Here is a 24896-nt window from a genome sequence, read left to right as displayed (position 1 = left end):
AAAGTGACCAGGAGGAGGTGCCAGCTCAGTGGTGAGTGGAGCATCCCATGGCAGGAGGGAAGCGGTTGGAGGCTTTGTCCTTCAGGTGCTAGGTAACCATGGTCTGTTCTTTGGAGGCTGCTCCAGGAAGAACCAAGATACCATGGCTGCTGCTTGAAATGAGGAAAGGAGATGAACCCCGGTGTCCTGGTGGGCACTGTGTCCAGTGGCTTCTGATCTCAAGGCTGTGTGTGTGAGCTATAGGTGAACACCTAAAAACTCCAGCATTTGGCCACGTGGTTTCCGGGGGAATTTTATTTTTAACAACTTCTACATTTAACTCAGCAGAGGCAGCATAGTCTAGTGGGCAGGGCACTACTGGGAGTCAGGAAACCTGGGGTCTGGCCCTGGCTCTGCCACTGACCAGCTGTGTAGCCTTGGTTAAGTCTCCTCTCGTTCCACCCTTTGTCTTGCCTACCTAGATTGCAAGTTTTTGCGGGCAGGGGCTCTTAGTTTGTGTATAATACACACCGCACCTAGTGCAAAGGTTTCCTGATTTCAACTGGCACTTCTGTCCTACTGCAATGATTCCCACTTCCCCAGAATTGATGGTTACAATCTCAACTACAGCTTACCCGAAGTTATTTCTCTAGGAATTGTCTTGATTTTATAGTCCCCTTCTCTCATTCATGTGGCCTGGAGGATGGTGGTGGAGACTCGTAAAACAGCATTTTGGAAAGAGGTGGTGGGTGGAGGATGAATGCTGTCTAGCGCACTGGATGGGAAGACCTAAGGACACTTCCATGATCTTGTAGTCTCTGATGGTGCTGGGGGAACTTAGATCATGTCTCCTCTATGGTTGCATGTATTTTACAGGACCACCAGTGAAAGCCAGGTCCCCTCTGCTGTATGGTTCTCGGCTTCTGAAGAAGGAAAGGGGGGTTGGAACCTGAAGCTTCAGGGAGCCTGGTTACTCTGAACCTGATGCATAGACCATTAATCTGTCACCTCTGGTTACTCCAGGTCTTCCCCTCCTTCCTTCTCCCTTTTCTGTTGTGTGACCTTGAGGCAAGTCACTTGACCTGTGTGTGTCTCAGCCAATCCATCTGGAAAATTGGGTTTAAAAAGCAGGAATCTTGCTGCAAACCCAGATGCTGCTGCTGGGCTGAGGTGGAGAAGTGAGGAGGGAGGGGGAAGGCCTTTGATTATGGGACTAGTGGGGCTGTTATCCAGCCAGAGGGGTGGGTCAGGGAGGCAGGTCCCCTCAGAGCGACACAGATACCCCACCAGCAGTGCAGACAGCCAGCGTTCTGCAGAGTCAGACCGGCTTCCTCAGTAGTTCTTTAGATGACTGAACAGCTAATTGCAGCTTTCTGTCATGTGCAGTTTCCAACGGGCTGAGCAAACCCCCACAGCTCAAGCCGAGCCACTTGCTCCTGTCATGTTCCGCTAGTGATGTGATCTGGGAGGAAGGCGGATGGACTCCAGCTCTCTGCCACCCTCCTAGTTAGCAAGGGTGGGGTCCTTGCCATCTTAGTTTCTCCCTAGAGCAGATCCTCCTGCTTCCCTCCCTGCATTCTCGTGCCTCCCCCTGATGAAATGCCAGTGGCTTGTGTTCCCTGATCCCTGCAATATTCCGCCTTCGATGCTGTGAATGGGATCTGTCAAAGCAGATTTCATCTCTGCACTGCAGATTCTCACACCGCTCTGCGGGGTGAGAAAAGGCCTCTTTGTTACTGGTCTCTGAAAGCTTTGGGTTGGGCTGATCCTGCCACCCCGGGGTGTGTCTCTGGTGGATACATCATCACTGCCTTGGGGATGGGTAGCGGGGCGCAGCTGTGGCTTATGCATCTTTCCTCTCTACTCTCCAGAAACTGGGCTATGATTGGTTGTGGGTGGAGGGGAGGGTCGGGTCCAAATGGGACAGCGGTACCTCTATGCTGATTGGTGGAGGTGCATGCAGGGTCAAGGCTTCCAGGCCTCTGATTGGTGGTGGAATGTGGTGGGGAGGGGGGGGATGACACATCTGTCACTGGTGTCTTGGCCCCTGATTGGCAGGGAGGCACATCTCTCAGGCTTGTTGTCCAAGTCCCAGCTGGCCCTGTGGAGTGGCAGAGTTGGTCATTGAGCTCGTTAATTACTTGTTGATGTCAGGGGGCCCTGAGCACATCACTCTCCGGCGGGATGGTGCTTTCGCGTCCTCTGAGCTTTCCCGTGACCTAAAGTGAACCTTGCGATTGTGCTGGCTGAGTGCGGAGAGATGGCTCCAGCGCACGGGGCGCCCCGGGAGCCTCCTGCTGCACGGCGTCCCGGGGCACCAGCGGGGCATTAAGGGCGCAGGCAGCTCTGCGGGCACTGGTCCCGGGGGATGGAGGGAAGGCTCACGTCGCCGTTCAGGCAGAACTGACTAGGGTCGGGTGTTTGTCTGCTGCCCCTCTCTGGCTTCCCTGGACTGGTGTCTCATCCATTATCTGCCATAGGGCGCTTTCAGGGAGAAAGCTTGGCTGCCCTGGGGCAGGGCCAGGGTTCATTTTACCTGATTGTGTGTCTGTGCCATGCTGGTCCGTAGGCAGCGTGCGTGATGAGTGTACCAGTTTCCTGGTATGGATGTGAAGAGTCCCCCAGCCAAGCCCCTCCAGCCGCTTGAGAATCCCTCAGCTTCGCCTTCTCCCTGGGAGGTTGGGGTTATCTGCATTTTCCTGAGGGACATTGAGCACAAGGAGGGGGCAGGTCAGGGATCTCTGCACTCAGAACCAGGAATGAGACTTGGGGATCTAGACTGTGACCCTGCCCTGCCCTGCTGGAGTCAGGCACAGAACCCAGGTGCCCTGACTCCCAGCCCGCCTGCACTAAATGCCGGACCCCGCTCTCCTGCCAACCTTGCACTCTTGAAGAGGCTCAGAAGGTGCATTCGTATGGAATTAGTAGTGAGAGGATGGCAGGGTTGAAAACAGCACCATGCCCAATGAGCTGCCCTTCCTTTTCTTTCCCCCCACAAGCGGGAGTCCCATGTGCTGCAGTCAGAATCTGGCACCCTAGAAAGATCTGGGGGTTGGAGAATCTGTTGGAAATGTCCATTGAACTCCTGCTGTTGCCCCTTGGTGAAGGGGGAGGGCGCCACGATGGCTCTGACCCATTGGGATAGCCCTGGGAGCGAGATGGCCAAGTGAAGCAGTGAAACCCAGCTCTGAATATCTGAAGCCTTCAGGCATCCAGATGAGCTGACCAGGCTATCTTCTACTTGTCATGAGCTGGGTGGCTCTGCTCGGAAAGGCGCAGCAGCTTGGAGTGCACATGCCTTGCCTTCTGTCAGCTGAAGGGAGTTTACGGGGAGGTGGAGGGACTGCAGGAGATTCCAATGCTCAACATGTCTCTACTGGATCAGGGTGATGGGAGATGTGCCCATATGCTAGGGAGCGTATGGAAATATGGCAGTGGGGCGTCTCCTCTCTGATCTCGCTGGTGAAGCCTTACTCACTGACTCCTATTTGTGAGGCAGGTGTTCTCTCCACTTTAGAGATCGGGGAAACTGAGGCACAGAAGTTGGGTGTGTTGGCCAAAGGAGCAGAATGAGCCTGTGGCAGAGCTAGAAATGGAAATAGTCCTGACTCCCAGTTCCCTCTAACCCATAACCACAAAACAATGTTTCCCCTCAGAGCTTGAAGTAGCCCCCAAGAATCCTGATGCCCAGGTTCTCCTGGAAGGAGCTTGCAGTAGAATCCAAGGGACTGACTACTTGGGCTGCTGTATGCTGCACGTGTTCTCTCTGGACTCAAAGACACTGCCACAACTGCGTGTGCATGGTTATATTGTGTTCTAAAGCTTGTTAGAAGGACTCGACGGAGCATGGGAGGGGCACTCCTCACACATGGACTGAAATAACCCCATGAAATGTTCAGAGACCCTAGTTCTGCCTTTCCCTGTCATCGCTGATTGATGGACCCAGCCACAAATGCAGTACCTGTCACCTTACATTTGCTCTGCTCCACTATTCCATCTGTCGTGTCCCAGCTCAGGGTTTGACACGCTGCAGTCCACAGCTATGGTTCTGTGTTGATCCAGACTGTTGGACATCCCCGCTGGCCACTCTGTGTCCTGGGGATGATCGTGGGGGGGTGTTTGGAGGGCTCATGACGGGACAGCAGAGCCATGAAGATGTGTCCACCAGGATGGTGGGGTCCAAGCTGTCAGAGCTGTAACAAACAAGAGGCCCTTTCTCGCCCTGCCATGCCCCACAGAAGTGAGAGAATCCACAATGCAGGGGTGAAATCAGCTAACCGAGCTATCAGAACGCCTCTGACACCTGAATGGATCCTACAACAGACAGTGTCCGCTTAGAAAGATCCTGCCTCATACGTGATGTGCTTGTCTCCTGCTGCTGGCTTCTATTTCAACCCAATGGGCTGATAGGCTTGCAGAATGGAAGCGAGATGCAGTGAAAGAGGTGGGGGGGAGGAGGGAGAATGGAATATGTCGGGGGGGTGGGGGAGAGAGAGAGGAGTAGAGTTACTTCTATTGCATATACACTGCCCTGCCCAGGAGCAGCCGGGCCTGTTTGTGCGTGGACGTTCCATCAGGGCCACATTTTGAAATGTGATTACCCATGCCCTGCATACGTGCCAGCCCTTCATTTCTCTGCCCCCCCCCCCCCGTGCAAAGTGGCACTTGCAGAGTGGTACTTGTGCGTGCGATTCGTTGAGTTGCGTGGGGCTTTTTTGTACTGAGATCTCTTCTGTATCTCTCCATATGGCCAATCGTAAGCATTCAAAAATCACGTGTCAGACCACAGAAATTACGAAATGTTTTAAATAATACCTTTGGGATTCTTTTCATTTGCCCTCCTGCTTTTAAATCTTTAGGTCCCACATGGGTCATGCGCTCAAGCTTTTCTTCACAAACGCAAGGGCCGGAAACCTACTTTGTAAATGAAAGCTGAAATTCTCACCTGATCGCATGCCTTCAGGAGCTGGGGCTTTTAAGAAGAACACGCAATATTGCGAAACTTGTAAAACTCTGGGAGCTGGTGACGCTGATCTCTCCAGCACCAGTCACACTCGTATCTATAGTGCTGTGGTGTAAATGGTAAGTTTTTGGAGTGCACCATGGGTGTGCGTGCATATTTTGTAGACTCAACAGGTACCTATAAAATGTGACCCCACCCTGATCTGTCAGAGTTACTGAAGAACCCTCTGCGTTTGAGGATAGTGTCCCATTTCCATGATCTCTTTTGCCAGATCACAGATGCAGTTAAATGCCTGAAGGTATCCTAAATGTGTGTAACTGAATGGGACTGTCACCAAATATACCCCTTGGGTTGGAGGTGCAGTTAGCTTTCCCCTTGTCCCTCTTCCCTGCTGCATGGGTATGGGATGCAGGCATCTTTTGCGAGATTTTGAGCCCTGTGCTCCTCACCCTCCATCAGGGAGGGGAAGTTACTAGACTGGAAGGGTAATTCTGGGCCAAGGCCACTAGTGTGCAGGCAGAATGAAACTTGCTAGAGAGACAAGGGCATCTAGCCAGGTATGTGAACTGAGCAGGAGAGGGAATCCAGAGTGAAGAGCAGGGCTGGGGGGTGAGAGCAGGGATCCCCACAAGAACTGGGTGCTTGTAATTATAATGGATGGCAGACAGCTTTCCTCAGGTGGAGGTGAAGCCGAGCCATGCATGTAGTTACCCCACTGGCTTTTCGATTAGATATTGGCACTGCAAGCTGCCAGAAACTGACCTATTTTCCTTCACTTACATCTCAGCACTTCCATTCCAGAGGCTACTGCAAGACATATGCATGCTGCCCACTTCCTCTGTGCCAAGCCTCTTTAGGTGGTAGTGGGCATGAAGCACGTGGCAACCCGTGAGGGTAAAGTTGCAGGTGTGTGTAGTGGATCCTGCTGATCCATGGGCCCTGGAGGTGGGAGAGGACCCGGCCCATCAGGGTGTGCAGGCGGCTCTGACCTGCCTGGACTTTCCTTTCCAGTCTTGGAAAGAGGGAGAGGGATTTCAAACCGAGCTCGCGATTCATTCGGTTCCAATGCATCCCTGTTTGTTGCAGTCTTTAAGGGATGCATTCAGTTCCTTATCCAGGAAACGGCTTAGAGCTGGGCCCCTTGTCACTTGGTCCTGGCTCCGTTTGAAATGGAGATGTTTTTGAAACACCCGTGTGCACCCATGCACGTCTTTCTCTTGCTCAGGCTCCCTTGTGCATTCCTTTTCTTGTTCATTTGTTCTCTCTCCCCACACTCATCTGTTCCTTCCTTCTCTCTCTCTCTCCATTTGCCCTGTTGGTTCTCCCGTTCCTGTGTGTTCACTCATCCATTCTCAGCTTCGCACTTTGTGTTGCAGTTTCTCCGTTCACATACACACTCCCATTCCCCTCTTGTTAATGAGCTGCTTCTGGGAGCTGAAGTTAACCCCCTCTGCTGCCAGCGGGTGGGCTGTGAATCTTTGTCCAGCTGACATTGGCTTCTCCCTAGCGCTCTCCTGATTGGTCCCTCGCTTTGGCCATGCTGCCGGGAAAGGGCTTATTGCCAGGCCAGTTAGAAGGGAGGGAGGAAAATGGAGCATTTACCTCTGCATGGGAGAGTTCTTGTCTGTTCTGCTCATCTTTCCACACAGAAAAGGGGATGATGCAGTCTGTCCCTTCCAACTTAGCTGCTACCACCTCATGGAAGAATTGCAGGTCCCAGAGTCTTCTGCAGGGATTTGTTCCATCACTTCTTAGCTGTCCACCTGCCTTGTTATGTGGATGACTTTGATTATACCCCTTGGTCTTAGCCCCCTCATGGCCTCATTTCCTGAAAGCCTGAGCACCTGCAGCTCCTGGTGAAGCAGTGTTGCTTCTAGAACTTGGGAAATCAGGCTGAGTCTTTGCCTGGGGCTGAAGGAGGGGACGGTGATCTTCAGAGATGGATTGCCGCCGTGTGGAGGTGGCCGGCAGGGACTTCTGTTGAAGAGAACTCTTCAATCGCCTTAGCTTCTGGGCACAGGTCAATGGCTGATGCTCATGAATCACCTTTCCCCCCAGTGATCCCCCGAACACTTTCCAAATCCCATCGCTGATCAATACAGTGCCCTGGCTCTGCCTAGCCTGTCAGAGAGACCAACACACGTGTCCTGCCTCTGAGTTCGCAGGCTAAGGCAGTTTGAGATGATGATGGGCCAAGCAAGGGGGTTCAAGCAGTGCAGCGTAACATACGGCGCCTTACAGAGAGAGTGAAGCTGATTGAATGCTGGTGGTTTTGAGAAGGGACTGAGGCAAGAGGGGGAATCCAAGGGGTGGGATGGAGTGCTGGGGGAGGGCTTCGGAGGGGTTGCGTGAAGAAGACAGACCCTTCCAGGCGCAGGGAGGTGAGAATGGGAGGGAGGGAGTGAAGTGAGGAGCATTGGGGGCTGGTCTCAAACCCCTCAACTTCACTTGGGTCTCAGTGACAGGGAGCCAGTGGAGAGACTTGAGGAGCAAGGGTTGGGCGGGGACATGGTCAGAGCAGTGGAGGAGGAAGCCTACATTACCTGCTGGGTAGATGGGAGAGGGGAGGGTCCAGAGAGAAAGCTTGGAGATGCCATGCCATCTAGCCCCTGGCATCGGGCCATGAGACACTTGTTGGCTCTGGGGGGGGGGGTGAGCTAGGAAAGAAGGGGAGGATCCTGCCTGTGAGGGGTGAGGAAAGGGAGGGGTCCCAGACAGCTGTGAACCCAGGAGGATGGTGGCGGTGGCAGGGGAAGGGGTGAGGTGGGCAGAGGGGATCTGCGTTTGCTGTGCATGTTTTGAGGAAGCAGCGGGGCACCCCTGAGGAGACATTGGGGAGATGGCCGCAGGCTGGAGAGGGAACTGCAGAACTGCGAGCGTTGCCACCAACAGCCAGAGCATGGGAGGTCACTGGCACAAGTGTAGAGAGAAGGGGGGCGATGAGGGAAGCGTGCAAACAGCTGGGTCGCCAGTACCCTGGGTCTTCCCCAGAGGGCCAGGAGTCCCTTCCTGAGATGTGTACTATGTTCCCTTGCTTCCTTCTCCTCCCCTCCCCGCATGTGCTCAGAGGCCTCCATGCTGCGATGTGCTAGAGAGGATGGTGTTAAAGTGGTGAGGGCTATACATTAAATGGCTCGTTATTCTCCTGGCCATCCTCGGTGCAAAGAAGGGATGCCTGCAGGGCCGGGGGCTCAATGGCTTCCTTCCAGACGTCATTGGACCCTTTGTATCGGGCCTCAAAGATAACGCGCCCTGTACTATTTTTGTGTCTCTTCTGTAAAAGCCTCTTTGAAGCTGCCTCGGAGAATGGGCTGTCCTGTCCCAGCGATTCAGCAGGCCCTGAACGCAAAGATTTGACGCTTCAGGGCTGGCGTTATCCTGAACGCGAGGCTGTGCGTGCCAGTGCAGAGAGCTTCCTGCTCCTGCAGCCCCAAACTCACTCAGCAGGAGGCACTGTAAGGAATAGCGTTAAGGATCACCCAGCCCGTGGCCCCCGTCCTCTCTCGACCAATCCCCTAGGCAGGGCAGTGGGGAAAAGGTGGTACCGTGCTGTCGGGGATCCATCCTGTGGGTAGCTTTTGCCTGTTCTTTCCTCTCCCCCAGGCTGGGCAGGAGCTGCTGCTGCTGCTGCTATTTTTTTCCCCTTTTGTGCTGAGAAGCTTGAAGATTGAATTACCGACTTCCTGGGAGGAAGGGCCGTGAAATACAATCCAGTCGAGAGCAAATTAAAGTTGGTAATCGTGCCCAGAAACCCGGAGGCTGGCTGTGAATGGCCACGGTGGGGATCAATCCGCTGTCTGGCCTGACATGGCACTGGGGATCTGCTTCCAGTCGAGACTTGCTCATTCCCAGCTGGAGCCAGGTGGTGGGCTGGGAGCTCCTCTGCCTTTGGTCCCTTGCCATCAGAGCAGCGTGGGCTGTGCTCTCATCAGATCTCGGCGAAGCAGCATCAGGCCTGGATGGTAGTCAGATGGGAGCCCGCTGGCTGTGGCAGGAAGTAGCACAGGTCATCCTTTACGTGGTGGTCTTCCCTCGAGTCAGCACCGAACCCAGGATCCCAGCGTTAGGTGGGTGGCGGTGGGAGGGGGTTGTGCGCTGTGCTCTTGCTGGGGTGTAAATGGCTGACACAACGTGCTATGCTCTGCACTGACCACAAAGTGGGCTTTGTTGGCTAGCTCAGTTCTTCACAGCCACATTCAAACGTGATTGGCCTTTGAGAGAGTCCCTCCGGGTCTGGATGGGTGGAGCAGAGTGCCTCAGTGTGGAAGAAGCTTGAGCTGCTGCTGCCTGAAGGACGAGGACTTCAGCCGGCGGAGGGCCGTATCGGAAGGGGTCCGAGGGCATGTCAGCCGAGCAAAAGCTGCCTGTGGGCTTGCCTGTTTGAGCGAGCTTGAATCCAGCGAGAGCAGGTAACAATAGGGGTGAAGACAGTGCAGCGTGGGTCTCGGAGGGGGCTAGTATGCCAAGCACCTTCTCAGGGTCCATGCTGGGCTTGTATTCCCCATGCTGAAGCCTGCGCACGGTTGGCTGTGCGTACGTACCCTCGGCTGGGGAGGATGGGAGCGTGGGTCCTGCTGTAGCTTATGACTGAGGTTGCGGCTGTTCTTGGGATCCGCTAACGCTGTGGCAGTCCATGTGAGCTCTGTAGCTGGTGCCTTCCTTTCGCTCCCCTTGAGCGCTGTAGCCCTGTGGGGACCGCATCTGCTGGCGTGGGGTAAGGTACAGTTTGCAGCTGGCTGGTGTTGGTCCCTTCCCCCTGCAGCTGGCCAAAGGTGTGTGAGCTGGTTGGAATCTGGCTCTGAAACAGGTTCAGCAGCCACGGGGAGAGACTCGTTGTGAATGGGACCTGCGCACACACGCCCCGATCCCAAGAAGTGGGAGCAGAATCTTCAGACCTGGAGTGGAGCAGGCGACGCTGTGCTGGGCTACCAAGGGGCTTGCTCTACAGCCAAGCTGGGAGCATTGGCTCAGCAGGGCTCTCCTGGCCCGCACCCAGTGCCAGGCAGTCCCCTGGCCTGGTGATGCCAATGACCAAGCTCCCTAGGATGGGCACCGTCATTGGGTCTGCTTGGCCTTCGCTGAGGAAGGACTGGGCCCTGTGCTACTCTGCAAGGCTGCCTCTCTAACTGCATTGCTCTTCCTCCCCCACCACCATGCCTTTCCTGGTGTCCCTTCCAGGCCAGGCTGGGCCAGCCCAGCTCCTGCCTCTTGCTGGTGGGGTTCAAGGCACTTCCTAGTCTCGCAGCCTTCCCCCCATTGCTCTGTTTCCTCTTGCCATGGGAGCAGCCCTCCAGCATCCCCACGCTGGGTTGGGAGCAGGGGTCTGCTGTCGGCGGAGCCCCGCGAGCTGGGTTTCTCTTCCCCAGGCGTGAGCTACTGGAGGCAGGTGCTGAGAACCGTCACTGCTCCCAGCACACGGTGTCCCTGGCTGAGGGGGCTGTTTGCTTGGCAGCGTGTGTGGGGGCAGAAAACGAGCGTTATTGGACCAGACGGAGATTAAAATTCAGGGCGAGAAGCTGGAGCTGGCGGAGGAAACTGCTGTAATGGGGGGAGAAGGGAGCTGGTGCTGCGTCAGTACCAAGAGCCGCTACTGCTGGGTTTCTGGGGCCCTTGCTGTGCTTTCTCCCTCCAGTGAGGCAGCCTCTGGGTCTCCTGGCCCGATCCTGTGAGGTGCTGAGCACCATCCACTCCCACGGACTGCAGGGGGCTCTTGCACTGAGGCCATGTCTGAGGCGTGTAAGGCAAATATCGAAGCCCTCTTCGGTTGATCTTTCACTCACGCTGCCCAGACCCTTTGGGATGGTATGGCTGAGACCTGGCACGCTCATCCCACCAGCGCTCCTGGGTTGGAGGGCACAGGTGGCAGTACGGGACCAACTGGCGCTGCCAGTGCATATGGTGGTGTGTTGTTCCCTGTTCGCCAGCCAGCCCCTCCCCTTGCCCTTCCACTGCTCTTGCCGGCCGCGTGGAAATCTGAATGCTGCTCAGGTGAATGGAGGGCCTGGTGCTGACTGGAGAGAAGAGAGCTGGGGACTGTGCCAAGGTGCATTAAGTCCTACATGCACTGGCAGGGCTCCAGCTGTGTGTTAGGGAGACACTGCAGCTGCTGAGTACCGGCGAAGGCTTGGATGGGCTCCGAGCTTCTGCACTGCACAAGCTGCTAGTCGGGGAGCACTGGGCTGGCGAGGGCGTGGGAACCTGCTCGCTCCCTGTTGGGCGGGGGGCTGGATGGATGCAAGTCCTCGGTACCCTGAGACTTGGGGGCATGGTAAAGAGGTCTTGCAGATCTTCCTGTGGGGCAGAAGGGCTAACACCCTCTGTCTCCAGACTGGGGTGGCTGTGAAGTCACCCAAATGCTGCAGCCCTTGCTCAGCCAGTCATGCGCCCTCTTCCCTGACTCCCCCCACCCCATCCCCCCAGGAGTTAAAGGAGATTAGCAGGAGTGCGAGATTGGACCCTCATCCAGGAGCGCTGCTGTGACTAGCAGGGGAGCCTGCCCCTCCTTCCTTTGTCCCAACTCAGGCTCCCACAAGGCACCCTCACCAGCATCGGTTTGAATCTGGTGGCTGCGGTCACATTTTGATGGGGGGGGAGATGGTCCTACTGGGGAGCTAGGCAGGTGGTTGGGGGATCTCCGGGCAAACCCCATGATTTCTCCTGCTGGCTCGGACCAGGCTCCTGGGCAGTTTGATCTCAGATGCCGGCTGAGGCCTGAGGAACGGTTTGGCCTTCAAATGCCCTGTGCAGACCCCAGCCCCTCCCTCTCGCTGCTGCGGCGGCTGTGCTGTATCTCCGCTACGCTGTGCGGAGCCTGCTGCGGCATCTGAAAGCAGGAGTCACTCCAGAGCTACGGGGGTGCATCTGGAGCTGGCCTGTGGCTAGCAAGCCATGGCTTTGGTCCCCGTAGCATGGGGTGGTTGCATTGTGGGAGGAGAGGATAGTAGCACACAAGGAAATGGCCCCAGGGCACTGGAGTGGGAGAGGATGGATGCCAGTCCCTCAAAGCATTGCAGATTTCAGGGGTGGGGTGGCAGCTGAAGTCACCCCATCAGCTGACGAGGTGCGAAAGCCTTGGCCTCATTAGAAATGCAGCGATAACGAGGCCCAGCAAGGTGCAAACAAATCCTGTACAGGTGGTGTGAAGGCTGGGGGTGGGATGATGGTGGTGGAGAAGGCTGCAGCTCCTTGCTGCATGGCTCCCCTCTGCTTTTAGACGTGCCCCTGCTTCCTGGTGGGGTGTGCCTGCGTGCATGACCCGAGTGATCAGTTACACTCCCAGGCGAGAGAGAGAGCGCCCCTCCATGCCCACATGCCAGGTGCTCTGTCTACTCCTCTGCACATGCGACCACACCCAGCGTAAACCCTTCTATTGTCCCCAGGTCCCTCCTAATACACCTGCACCCCAACCACCCCTCTGCCACCCTTCTCCCTGTTACACGTCACCCCGGGCACACTCCTCCTCCGGCGACAGACACCATAGCCTTCGCCCATTCCCGTGCCTGGGCCGGGGTGCTCCGCTCCTGGCTGGTGGCCCTGCGCTATCAGGCTGGTGCATGTTTTTTCCCTGCACTGGCGCAGCTGGCAGAGGAGCGAGTCTCTGGCTGCTGCCTACGCGATCCCAGCAGGTGCCAGAGCCACCTGGCTCCTGCGTCCCCAAAGGGACTTTGGTTATCGGCCTGCCCGTGGGGGCCGTTTGCTGGCTTACGTTTGTGTCCGAGCCAAAAATAACCAGGGATCTTACTCTCCTGTTGTGGAAAAACAGTGATGTCACTATTGGCCAATCAAAGCTGGCCCTGAAGAGCAGAGCGAAGGATCTGGGAACATGCCTCCCTGAAGAACGAAGATTCTTCGCTGGTGGAGGTAGCGGCAGCCTGAGCAGCTTCCCGGCTGCGTGCGGAAAGGAGCCTTTTCACGCTATAAAAGCTCCGATACCCGAAGCCGCAGGCCCACGGAGCCGCTTCCCTGATTCCCCAGGCTCTGGCTTCTGCAGGATCCAGGCAGGAGCTGACTGAAAGGAGCTTTTAAAAACCGCTGCTCCCCTGCCCCTGGGAGAATGACGTGGGCTAAGGGGAGTGCACAGCACCTCCAGCCCCCAGCCTCTTCCAGCAGGCGTCTGTGCAGGGAGTGGGGCAGGACGCGGGTGGTGATGTGGCTGACGGCTTTTTAAGCCCCAGCCTTGCTTTGCCAACATCTTTTATAGGAGCGCTAGTTTTGGGGGAGCTCGCAGCATTTCCCTGTAATGGATGCTTTGGCTGCCGCAAGGCGCTCAGAGGAACAGCAAAGCTAGCCGCTCCCGGCAGGGGGTGCTGTGGGGCATGGTGTAGGAGCGGCAGGGGGCTGCTAACAGCTGCTCTGGCCCTGACTTGGTAAGATTGTGCAGAGGCTGGTGGGGTGAAGCTTGTGGGATTTCTGGTTTGCCAAGGGTTTTAACTCTCTCTCCTTGCCGTTGTCACGCTGAGCTGGGCTGGCTGGCAGCAGAGGCTGGCCCTGTGTGCCATGAGTATGGTACCCACAGGCCTTACGGCACAGCTCCTGCTGTGGAGAGACCCCTTGAATGGGCCTGTGCAGGGTGGGACTGCGTGGGCTCCCACCCACCTCCCAGCCCTTGTAGGAGAACAGCTGGTTCGCCTCTTCTCTGAAGCTGGCTCAAAGGATGGAGAAGGGGAGGAGTGGGTATGCCACAGCAAGCTGCTGTGAGCCCTGCACTTTTCTCGCAAATCCTGTACCGACTAATAGCTTGCCATATATACTCCAAGGGGAACCACAAACCACTGCATTACCCCTGAGATTGTGCAAAGCCCGGCGGAGCCATGTAGGGGAGGCAGTGTGTCCTAGTGGATAAAGCACTGGCCTTGGACTCTGGAGATGTGGCTTCTGTTTCGGGCTCTGCCACTGCCTGCTGGGTGACTGCGAGGAAGTCCCGGTGTCGTTCTGTGCCTCAGTTTCCCCATCTGGGAATTGGGGCGAAGGATGCTGATCTTTGTAACACACTGAGCTGTATGAATGAAGAGTGCCAGGGCTTGCTTTTACCTGGCCTTGAAACATAAGCTGCCCTGGGGTGAACATAGCTGTTCAACATTGAAATTGCAGAACCTCCGTGGCACAACGGGCCTTTGGTTGTAGGACTGATCTGAAAGGGTGCGTCGTCAGCAAACTAGCCCCCCCTAGGCTTTGGGGTCAGGGCTGACTCAAAGGAAAGAGCGCCACAGCACCGTTCTCTGCAGCCCGTGGGTCTTTTCTCTCCTGCAGTGACCTGACCTGACGCAACCCTGCTAAGCCTGGGGAGAGTCCTGTGTTCGCAAGGGGAAATGGGCTAGCCGCAGGCTCCCGGTAGCGTGTGGGGAAGGGGCTGGCAGCATGCTTGGGGGGGAGATGGAAGATGCCCGTTTGGACGGTGGGGGCTAGCTCTGGTCTTCGGGAGGGGGTGATACGGCTGGTGCAGGTTAGTGGGGTATGGACATGGGAGGGGGATGTGGAGCTATGGGACAGGTGTCCTGTTCTGGGGAGATGCCTGTGGCAGGCTGGGTGGCCAGAGGCTCGGGGTGAAGGGCAGGGCTGGCCCAGGGTCTGGGGCTGGATGTGTCAGGCATCCAGCTAATTGAGCAGCTGTTTTAATGACGCTGTCACCGCCTGCTGGGCTGAGCCTGGGTGGCGTCGGCTCTTTCCCCTTTCGAAAGGCCCGTTCCAGGGGTTCGTAGCGCCTTGCGATAACTGGCTGGCGGGGCGACTGGATGTCTCCCCTGCCGAAGGGAGGAGAGGCGTCCCTGAAGAGATTATTCAGCAATGCAGAGCGGATCGAAGAGCTGTGCATTTCCTGCCCGCACCTCCCCCTCCTCTTCCTCCAGAAAGGGGAGGCAGGGGCACCCGCATGTGGGAGCTTGAGAGGAACCTCACCTTGGAGGGAGTCTCCACGTGCTGAGGGGACCAGAGTTGTGTGTTGGTTGTGGTAGCTGCTGTTTCCTAGCAGGGTGGAGGAGCTAACTGGGAACATGTTGCCCTTTGGATGCTGTGACTCTCTAGGTTTGTATAGTGTTTCCCGTTCTCAAACTGCTGACGGAGATGCCAGCACGATCCATCCCCGGCGCCATGGCGAGCCGCAACAGAGGCCTGTGGAGTGGGATATCCTCCTTAGTCTGCTGGCTTTCCTCCACGTGGCCCTGCTGTCCTGGTCTGCTCCTAGTCTTTGGCTAACATCAGGGGGCACTGTGCTGCCGGCTTGCTGCCCTTCAGAGCCTGGCCGTGCGCCCTTCGTTAGCATGGCGCTGTGGGCGACTTGCTGCACGGTCGGGGCATGCTCCTTTGCTCAACACCCCAGCGTGGCGGTAGGGAGCTCAGCTGCTAGAGGGAGTGTCTCCATTTCCTAACCAGGCCCAACTGCTGGTACCCAAGCTCTAGTGTGCCCTGTGAAAGAGTCGGCATGTGTACCTGCAGGAGTGAGGAGAGGGGCTGCTTGCAATAAAAGCTACTGACTTTGCCCAGCTCGTTTTTTGTTTTGTTTTCTCCCAGCTGCCCACGGCTCAAGGGAGGAACCCGAGTTTGTGACCGCTCGTGCTGGCGAGAGCGTGATCCTGGGATGCGACGTGATCCATCCGCTGACCGGGCAGCCCCCTCCCTATGTGGTGGAGTGGTTCAAATTCGGAGTCCCCATTCCCATCTTCATCAAGTTTGGGTTTTACCCTCCCCATGTGGACCCAGAGTATGCAGGTGAGTCTCCGAGCCATGGGCTCCTGTGCTGAGAGGGGATGGGGCTTCTGTGGCCCTTCCGCTGGGCTTGGTGCTTCAGCATCTTCACCCGGAGCGACCGACCTGCCGTAGGCTGAGGCAGATGCATGCTGTGTCTTCCGGCCCTGAAGCACATCCTCCACCCCCCCGCCATCCGGGGAGGGCGGCATTCCTCTGCTCTGTTCCCCAGCATGCTGACTGTGTGTGAGGAGCGCAGTGAGAGCTGGCTGCTCAGCACAGGACTGTCTCCTGTCTGCCCCCTTCCAGGAAAGACACTCTCCCCCTCTCCCTTTCATTCCATTCTTTCCATGCGGCTGGCTTTAATTAAGCAGCAGCATCGGGAAGCCAGCTGGGCTGTGTGGGATGAAAGGAGCCAAGGCAGCAAAACTAAGGGCAGGCGTTGCTGCTCCCTGGGAACAGCGGAGAGCCTGGGCTGCTGTTTTTGGGGACAGGGGCCTTGCTTGGTGTCCTCACTGGAGGAAGCTGCTGCCACCCATTTCCTCTCTGCAGCAAGGGGAACTAGTCCTTCCACTGCGTCTTGCCCTGTCCCACTGGTGGTTTGGTTCCAGGGGACACCCCTCGGGGGGGTGGGGGGGGGAGAATGAGAATGAATTGGGTGAGTGGGGCGGGACTGAGTCAGGAGGTACTGGATCCAGAGGTCCCCAAGGTGTAAGGCCAGCGTCCAAGCTGTTGAGAGAGCCGGAGGTTCTCAGACACCAGGCCCCTGCTGCTGGTGTATCTGGGGGCTGGGGGAGCTCAGCACTTCTGTAAAGCGGGTGGGCGGGGGAGAACTGAGTAAGCAGGTTTCAGAGTAGCAGCCGTGTTAGTCTGTATTCGCAAAAAGAAAAGGAGGACTTGTAGAACCTTAGAGACTAACAAATTTAAGCAAGGAGACTGGCCTGACCCTGTGGAGTGACTTCATAGAATATCAGGGTTGGAAGGGACCTCAGGAGATCATCTAGTCCAACCCCCTGCTCCAAGCAGGACCAGTCCCCAATTTTTTTTGCCCCAGATCCCTAAATGGTCCCCTCAAGGATTAAACTCACAACCCTGGGTTTAGCAGGCCCATGCTGAAACCACTGAGCTATCTCCCCCCCCGCCCCCCCACGCCCAGACTTGCCTGAGGGGAAGGGGAAAGGGAGAGCAGGCAGTGAGGGGTCCCCGTGGGTGGTTCCATAGGCCTGCTTCCCATGGGGACCTCTGCCCTGTGCAGCCCCGTTTGCCCATCACTGGCTTCCTAGGGGCTTGTGCTGCATCCCTTCACCATCTCATAGTCCCCTGTAGCCTCCTATGGCTTCTGGGACCTAAGGAGGGTTGGGATCTCACAAGGCAGATCAGGACGGGGAAACGTGTTGGAGATGCAGCAGCAGCTGACTATCCTGGTGGGGGGAGGGGATGAGGCACAGAAGGGGTCGTCCCTGTGCTCTGGTGACTGTGGCAGGTGTGCAAAGCCCTGGGGTGAGAAGCTATTGCATCTCCTTAAATGCCCTACCAATCCCCTCTGGCCGCTGCCAATTGGCCCCTTGAAGCAGCAGGGAGCTGGAGGTGCAGTGTCTGTTTCTTGCATGTGGTGCACGGAGCTGCACGGTGGTGGTAGGGGAGGAGGGATCACTGGGGATGGAGAATAAATGCCGCGCAATCCATGTCCTGAAGTGTTGGATGGGGAGTGGGAGGAGGCAGGGAGCCTATTACCATGTGGGCTTTGATCCCAGGCCTGGGTGGACCCTAAACTAAAACCATGGAGATGCACAGCTGCCCCTGAATGATCCCCCAGTGAGATGGGGAGAGTAACAGGACGCGGGAGAGCAGTCCCTTGGCCAGGAGGCAGGGAGGCACCCTACAGCTGTATGGTTGGCTTGTGCGTGGGACTTGGCAGACAATAGAGGGGTTACTGCCAAGGAGGTATTGACCGGGGATGGGGGGAGGGAAGGGGGTGGCTTCCTCCTGCAGGTAGGTACATCAGTTCCCTGTGGTGCTCTCCAGGAAGGGGAGGAGGGATAAGGGGTGGGTGGGTGTGTGCGCACCCTAGGAGCAAGGGAGAGTCTCAAATACTCCAGCCCTGCCTCCGCTTCCAGCCAGTGCCATCACTCCCAGGTGGGAGTTGGCCAGGAGCCCTGATTCCCAGCAGGCAGTGTGGCTGGGGAGCTGGCAGTCCCTGGAGGGTGTCCAGCAGGGAAACGAGCTGGTGGCTTGCTGTATGCTTCTCTGGCCAGGAAGAAAATGATTCTCTCATGAGGGGCTGGGGTTTTCGTCCTCTCGCTCTGGCCTGCGATTGTGCCCTGGCCTGCCCTATTCCACCTCCCCACCAACCCTGCGCATCAGCCGCAGGTCGCCCCTGGTTTGCCCTTGGCTCTGCTGCGAGTCACTTCAACTTCGAGCCTCCTCGGCTCATGCCTCAAGGCTGCTTTGGATCGTTACCTTGAGTGGAGTTGGCTCTCTGTGCTCTAGCCCGTCCTTGGTCAGCAGGGGGGTGGGTTAGAGCCAGTGGGGCTGGTGGTTTCTGTGGTGGGAGCACTTAAGCACTGGAAGCTGGGTTGTGAGGCTCCCCTGGCATGCCGGCTGCCCCACAGCTGCATGGGGTAGCTCTGAGTCACTGCGAACATGGAAAAGACTGACCTAGAGGTGAAGGGTGCCTGTCTCGTGGTCTGTCCCCTGGATGCAGTGATGTGTGCTAGCCCAGAATGGGGGCATGTTGGAGCGTCCTCCTGCGGGAGGGCTGGGCTGCCTTTCAGAGGGAGCAATTCTGTGGCAGCAGTGGCCGGTGAAAGGGCTACAGGACACACATTGGCTTCAACACGGTGCTGGAGCCAATCTGACGTGTGTCCATGCAGGGCCCCTCTGCTGGCAGCAGAGCAGGTGCTCTTAATCCTAGGCACACTTCCTCGTTGCAGCAGGTCGTCTTCCTTTCTGAGACATGAGATGAAGCCCTGTGTCCCAGATGAGCTCCGAATCCACGAGGCCCTGACCTCCTGCTCTCTCATGGTCTGTTGGCCCTTCCTATGTCCCTGTGGCATAGATCTCAGATTTGCAGTGTGCGTCGCCTCCATCTTCTTTAGCATGGGGCTGATTGTCAGCAGGGATATCCTGGCTGACTGTATGGGCAAGTGAGAACTTTCTAAAGCAGCTTCTAATTCCGGGGGCCTCAGTTCTTGGGTGCCCAACCTGAGACCCCTGTGGGAGGTGAGCGTCCGCAGCTGTCTTTGAAGTCAGCAGGCCTTGCGCTGCCTGGAAAACTGGGCCTGCGATGCATTGTGTAGTGTTGGGCCCCCAAAAAGAGAGAAATCAGTGGCCCCTTTTGAAAAAGCCTAGCCTCAATGTCCAGTGGCGGAGAGCCAGCCTCGGCTGGGAGCAGGGTGGACTCTCCGCAGCCTCTGTAAGTGCCATTTGAGAGGCTGGGTGTCAAGTGGTGGGTTGAGGGGTGAGGCTGATGCTGCATTGTGGCTTCAGGGCCCCCTTTCCCTGCTGAGAGCTGAGTCCCTCTGACCCTGTGTCTCTTCCAGGCCGCGCCAGCCTTCATGACAAGGCGTCCCTGCGCATCGAGCAGATTCGCTCCGAGGACCAGGGCTGGTACGAGTGCAAAGTGCTTATGCTGGATCAGCAGTACGACACCTTCCACAACGGCAGCTGGGTGCACCTCACGGTCAATGGTGAGTCGGAGGTGGGGGGGCTTCCCTTCCGCATGCGTGTCTCTGGGCAAACCTGCTGCTAGCATGTGACTGACCAGAACCCCAAGACACCAAGTCCCAGAGCTCAGCTGCCCTCTTGTCTGGTCTGCGCTGTCCAGTAATGAAGCCCTGTCCCTTCACCCAGGCATCTCCCTTCTCCTTTGTATCTCTGTTGAAACTGCCAGCGAGGGCCTTCCATCATCTCTGGTTTCCCACATCCTGTGTTACGGGGAAAGCAGCCATCTGTCAGGAACGGGCCTCGAGGCCCCATCTGCTGCCATTTCTCAGACCATGCTCGCAGCAGCCAATACGGTAGCGCCAGGGATCCGGGGATATCCTAGATGGAGATTTCAGGTTGGGGAGAGGAGTGGATGAGAGGGAGGAGGGGAGATAGTGGGAGAGAAGGGATGGAGGAGTAATATCAGGAGGGTCTCTAATCAATCAGCAAAGGGCTTGAAGCCTCACAAAGACACCTGTGGAATAGATGAAAGCTATAAAGTGAAAGAATCCCTATATGCAGCAATGAAATGCAGCCCCCTCTGGAGTGGAACATGGCAGCTGTTTAACAGTAATACTTATACAACTATTTGGGAAGCGAGGCAGTTTTATACCCCCGTCAAAACTGCAGTGGGTGTTGAGGTAATAGGATATAATTCTGTTGGGACACACATGCTAACATCCCTTCAGTTCCCCAAATTTACCAGAGCTCTTTAATGACCACAGCCGGTCAGGACCTAACTTCTATGTGGCCAGCAGTGCTGGCATCAATACGAGGGAATAGCCCCACTTAGTGTCAGCAGTTCCACTTCCCGTGTGTCCTTCCATGTAGCTATTCCTTGGAGGGCTCCCATCCAAGTTGTGGCCTAGCCCATCTCTGATCTGCTCGATACAGGTTGTTACCAGTCTGTCTTGCTGCCCCTCCTCTAGTTTCTGTGTCAGGGCTGTTCCTCCAGGTTTCCTTCGCAGCACTTTTCAGAGTGTCCCGTGCTCGTTGTGTGATGCCTGGGAATCTCTCTGGGAGGGAGAAGGGCCCAGAGCTGCCCTCCTTCTCCTCATGAGAGGCGACGGGGAGAGAGATGGACACGTAGTACTGTCTATTTATCGTGCTTACCTAGCCCCCACCACTGTGGTATCTGAGAACCAGTCTTCAATATCTTCACAACCCCCCTGTGAGGTAAGGGAGCACTACACTCCCACTTGACAGCTGGGGAATGGAGGCCCAGAGAGACTAAGTGACTTGACTATGATTACCTAGGATGTGTGTGATGCTGCAGGAATTGAACCCAGGCCTCCAACAACCCAGGCTTGTGCTCCATTCACTGGACCATCTCTCATGGGTTATTGTGAGGTAGAAGGCCGGTGAGGTGCACTGGGACAGAGGTAGGCAGCTGCTCAGACAGCAGCTAGAATAGGGTAAATCCAGGGAAATTTTAGATAGTGAGCAGTCAGGGACCAATCAGCCAAGTCTGGGAATAACCCAGCTGGGGGCAGGTCTAGCCTTCTGAGCAGGACCCCATGGGGCAGGACCCAGGATTCCGCATTAGCCTAAGGAATGTGGTTCAGGGCTCACTGTGCATTTGGTACACCTGAAAGGTGCAGAGCAGACTGGGATTGCAGGAGGCTCTGTGGGCGTGGGTGGGATGGGAGAGCGGGAGTGTAGCATATATATGCTCTGTATGAGCAAGAGGAAAACCAATGAAGGTAAGAAACACTGGCACATGGCAGCTCCCCTCTCTTCCTTTGTCACCTTTCTTTATAGCGTTCCCTTGGCTGAAACTGCCTGAAATGTGTCTTGGGTGGGTTTGCTTTGTCCTCACAGAGCAGCTGGGGGACCAGTGAGCTGGTCATCTGCGTTCTGCTAGCGAGTTATTTTTTTGTCACTGCTTTTTAACAAGTTGATCAGATGAGCAGGTGGTCATGTCTCGACGAGCCTGAATCCCATCCTGGATGCCTGGCTCCTGACCCTGCAAGCACTCCGCTGGCAGTATGCCTGTCAGGTTCTGTGGGAATATTGCTCGTGGAATATTGCAAGATTGAGCCCCAGGAGTCGGTCCAGGTGAAGGAGAGAGGAACTGCCTGCTGGGAGATTGCACTTGGACCTTGCCAACATGCAAGTGGTACCACTTGTGTTAAAATCAGTTGAGTTGCACCTGTGCCAACCTGTGTGTGGGTGCACGTAAAGCTGTTCACATTGGTTGATATTGGCATAGCTTACTTTGATCTGTTGCAAAGAGAGTTAAGTGTGTCCGCGCAGGAGTTGCACCCATGTAACTGAATTTAACTTAACTGATGATTTTTTTGTTTGTTTAACTGGACCCATTTTTGTAAAGTTGCTCCGAACCTGACAATGGACTACACTTAAATTTCGAGTTTGAAAAGCTTTCTCTTTGGGGTGCGTATGGGTGCTTGGTTTGTTTGCAGAGAACAGCATTGGCAGCCTACAAGTTTGAGCGCACGATACATATTCCATAGGTCCTCCCTTGGGCTTCACGCTTTCAACTGGAATAATAAGCCAACCATTGAGACTGAGAATCTGACTGAAAAGAAAAGAATTTGATAAGGAATGCGCTTCCATTCATTATTGTATTTAATCAGAGCCAGAAGGGTGCCTGGGGAAAGAGGTAAGGAGAAGTGGGAGGATGCGGGGTGACAGATTTTGATCCTTGTACTTATGCTGGATAGCACTTACACTGTGAGTAGTCTCATTGGCTTTCATGTTACTTGGGAAGGAGTAAAATTCAGCATGTGTCAGAGGATCAGAATCTGGCCCTTTTTTGCCCTGGCTTGTTATGTATTCATTCTTATAGTTCCTATTTAAAGATCTCGGTCTCTTTGTGGTCTCTGAACTCGGGTAATGCTGTGAGCAGGATTTTTGAGAACAAAATGTGCTTCCTGATGATGCAAGTGGAGATGGCTCCACCAGACTGTACTCTAGCCTGATGCACGAGCACAGACTGCTGCTGTGCCCCTTTGCGTGTGGATTTCAGGTTGCGTTAGGTAACAAATATAAATGAAACCCATCTCAAGCCGGCAGCTTTTGCCCACAGGCTGCTGCAGGTCAGGTCTAGCAGAGCTGTGCGTGGAGGAGCCCCATCCTGGAATAGTGGGGACAGGATCAAGGTCTATTCCAAGCCGGGTGTGGGAGGCCTGGGACTGAAATAACAGGGAATTGTGTAGGTCAGGATTTACAGGAACGAGCCGATCCGGTGATAGGAGAGGGATAATGGCTAGGGATGCTGCCGATCAGGATAGCTGCATACCAGCAGGTGCAAATGACAAGCTTACGTATCATCTGCCAATTCAGTGACTCTTCGCCCTTCTGTAGCGCTTCCCATCGGAGACTTGCAAATGCTTTATACACGTTAACTAGTTAAGCTTTGCAACACCTTTTGTGAGCTGGCCAGCGGCTGTGTGAGGATTGCTTTTCCTTCCTCTGGAGTGGAGCAGGGCAGCAGTTTAAGAGTGCACAGTGGCACTGTGCAACTATATGAAGGGCAGGAAATAGATGCCTCAGATCAGTGGAAACTGCAGGTTGCCAAGGTACTATTAGGTAGCAAGGACTGGCGTTAACCCCTCCCGTCACACACAACGTCCCCAAGGATCTGAAAGGGACACGTGGTGGGGATTTCAGTTCTACATTTCATCTAGAAGCTGGCATCTCCAGCAGCAATGGGTAGGGAAAAATGCTTGCCTGTGTCTTGCAAAGTTCTTGGCTTTGGTTAAAAGTCCCAGGTGTGAACACCTATGGCAAGTGAGTTCTTCCCATTCAATATCTGGGTGTGCGCTTCCTTGAATGGGAAGAAATGTGCTCTATTCCAGCCGAAGGGCCCCTGAGCAAGGCCCAGTGGAACCCTTCTCTTTACTCACTGCGATTCAGGAAGAATAAATAGCTTCTAGCCGGGGACTACTGTAGCCAATGCTTGAGGTTCATTGGCCAAGCTACATGGAGGGGAGCCCAGGGCTGGAATAGCCTGTCATCGTTGTGTTTTTGTTTTTTTTCCCCCAATGGAAGTAAACTTTTCTAGACAAAGACCCAAGGGAAGGAGAGCAGATGTATTCAGCAACTTGCTGCAATGATAAGTGTAGTATAACTTCTCTTTAATTTCAGACAACGCACAGTCAACTTGTGGCACTTGTTGGCAGGGCATATTGTGAAGGCCAAAACTAAGACGGGATTCCAAAAAATTCGATAAGTTCATCAATGGCTAATACCAAGATGTCAGGGATGCAACCTCGTGCCCTGGGTGTCCCTAGCTGCTGACTGCCAGACGCTGGGAGTGGACGACAGGGAGTGGATCACTCAATGATTGTTGTTTTGATTCCCTCTGAAGCACCTGGCACTGGCCACTAGGATGCTGGGCGAGATGGACCATTGGTCTGACCCAGTATGGCCGATCTTCTGTACTTTTTGATGGACACTGTGCCTCAATTATGCCTTCATCACTTGAAGGAAAACTAAGTCCAGACCTATTTTGAGTAAGAACATTACTTACAAAAGGGACAAACTTGTATTTGTAATTACATGGTTTAATTATGTGGAGCTTTTAAGATAAATTACATTTTGAAATAAATTTGGGAAAAGAATCAAATTTTTTTGTAAATTAATTGGAAAATCAAATCTTTCTTTTTTTGAAACTCAGATTTTCTGAAATGACCTTTCTTTTTTTATTAGTGCTAAATAACGTAGTAACTAGTAATTTGTCACATTAGGATATGTTGTTAGCTTAGAATAAGTAACATTGGGATTGTTTCTGTCTATGTGAAAGCAGGACATCATGACTTAATGATTAGCGCAAAGGACTGGGAGTCAGGACTGCTGGATTCTGTTCTCATCTCTGCAACTGACTTGCCCCATAACACTGCGCAAATGACTCAACCTCCCCAGCTGTAAAATGGGGCTAATAATATTTCCTTACCTCCCAAGGTGAGGCTGAATTTCTTGGTAGGTTGTAAAGAGCTTTCAGACCTTAGAATGGACGGTTCTGGAGAAAGGCAAAGCAGTAGCTTCAATCAACTAAAAGACGCACAGGAAAGTCAGTGGCCTCTTTAAATAGCTCTTGTCTCCCAAGTTAGACATAGGGAGAAAGCATGAGGAGAGTTGTAAGAGAGAGTGCAACTTGCCCTAGTTTGTTAATAAGCCCTTTGCACTTTAGATAACACCTTTCATCCAAATGCCTTAAAGAAGTCCATGGGGCTGCATGGGCATAATAGAGGGTTGCATTTGGCTGTAATTAATTAAGCTTCTCAAGATCCCTGGGGAAAAGGGCACCATTCTTCTTTCCATTTTACAGACCAGGAGACTGAGGCAAGGAGAAGTTAAAGTTAGCATTTCCCAACATGGTCTCGGATTTTCTGACGGCTCAAGTTTTGGGTGCACAACTTGAGAAGACTAGGACTTGCACTTGATTTTTCGGAGCCAGGGTGAGACCGCTCCAGCTGAAGTCAATGAGAACTGTGGGTGCTCAGGTATTCCCTAAAAATGGAGACAGCCAAAGTCAGACGTCACTCTTAGAAAATTCTGGGCAGTGTGACTTGTCCAGGATCATACAAGTAAATCAATGGCAGAA

The 24896-nt window shown here is 54.9% G+C and overlaps 1 protein-coding gene across 6 annotated transcripts in view; it reads left to right on the top strand.

The window, feature by feature from the left end:
* Nucleotides 1-24896, top strand: part of IGSF9B (immunoglobulin superfamily member 9B) — a 103016-nt gene that overhangs the window by 10529 nt on the left and 67591 nt on the right. For all 6 annotated transcript variants that reach the window (XM_073320740.1, XM_073320739.1, XM_073320738.1 and 3 more), the window contains exons 2-3: nucleotides 15449-15646; nucleotides 19165-19311. In XM_073320740.1, the coding sequence (XP_073176841.1) occupies nucleotides 15449-15646; nucleotides 19165-19311 (345 nt within the window). The remainder of the gene's footprint in view (nucleotides 1-15448; nucleotides 15647-19164; nucleotides 19312-24896) is intronic.

The sequence above is a fragment of the Lepidochelys kempii genome, chromosome 22, assembly GCF_965140265.1.
Source record: "Lepidochelys kempii isolate rLepKem1 chromosome 22, rLepKem1.hap2, whole genome shotgun sequence".
Lineage (NCBI taxonomy): Eukaryota > Metazoa > Chordata > Testudines > Cheloniidae > Lepidochelys > Lepidochelys kempii.
Note: the sequence above shows the minus strand (reverse complement) of the source record. Positions and strands in the feature narration are given on the sequence as shown.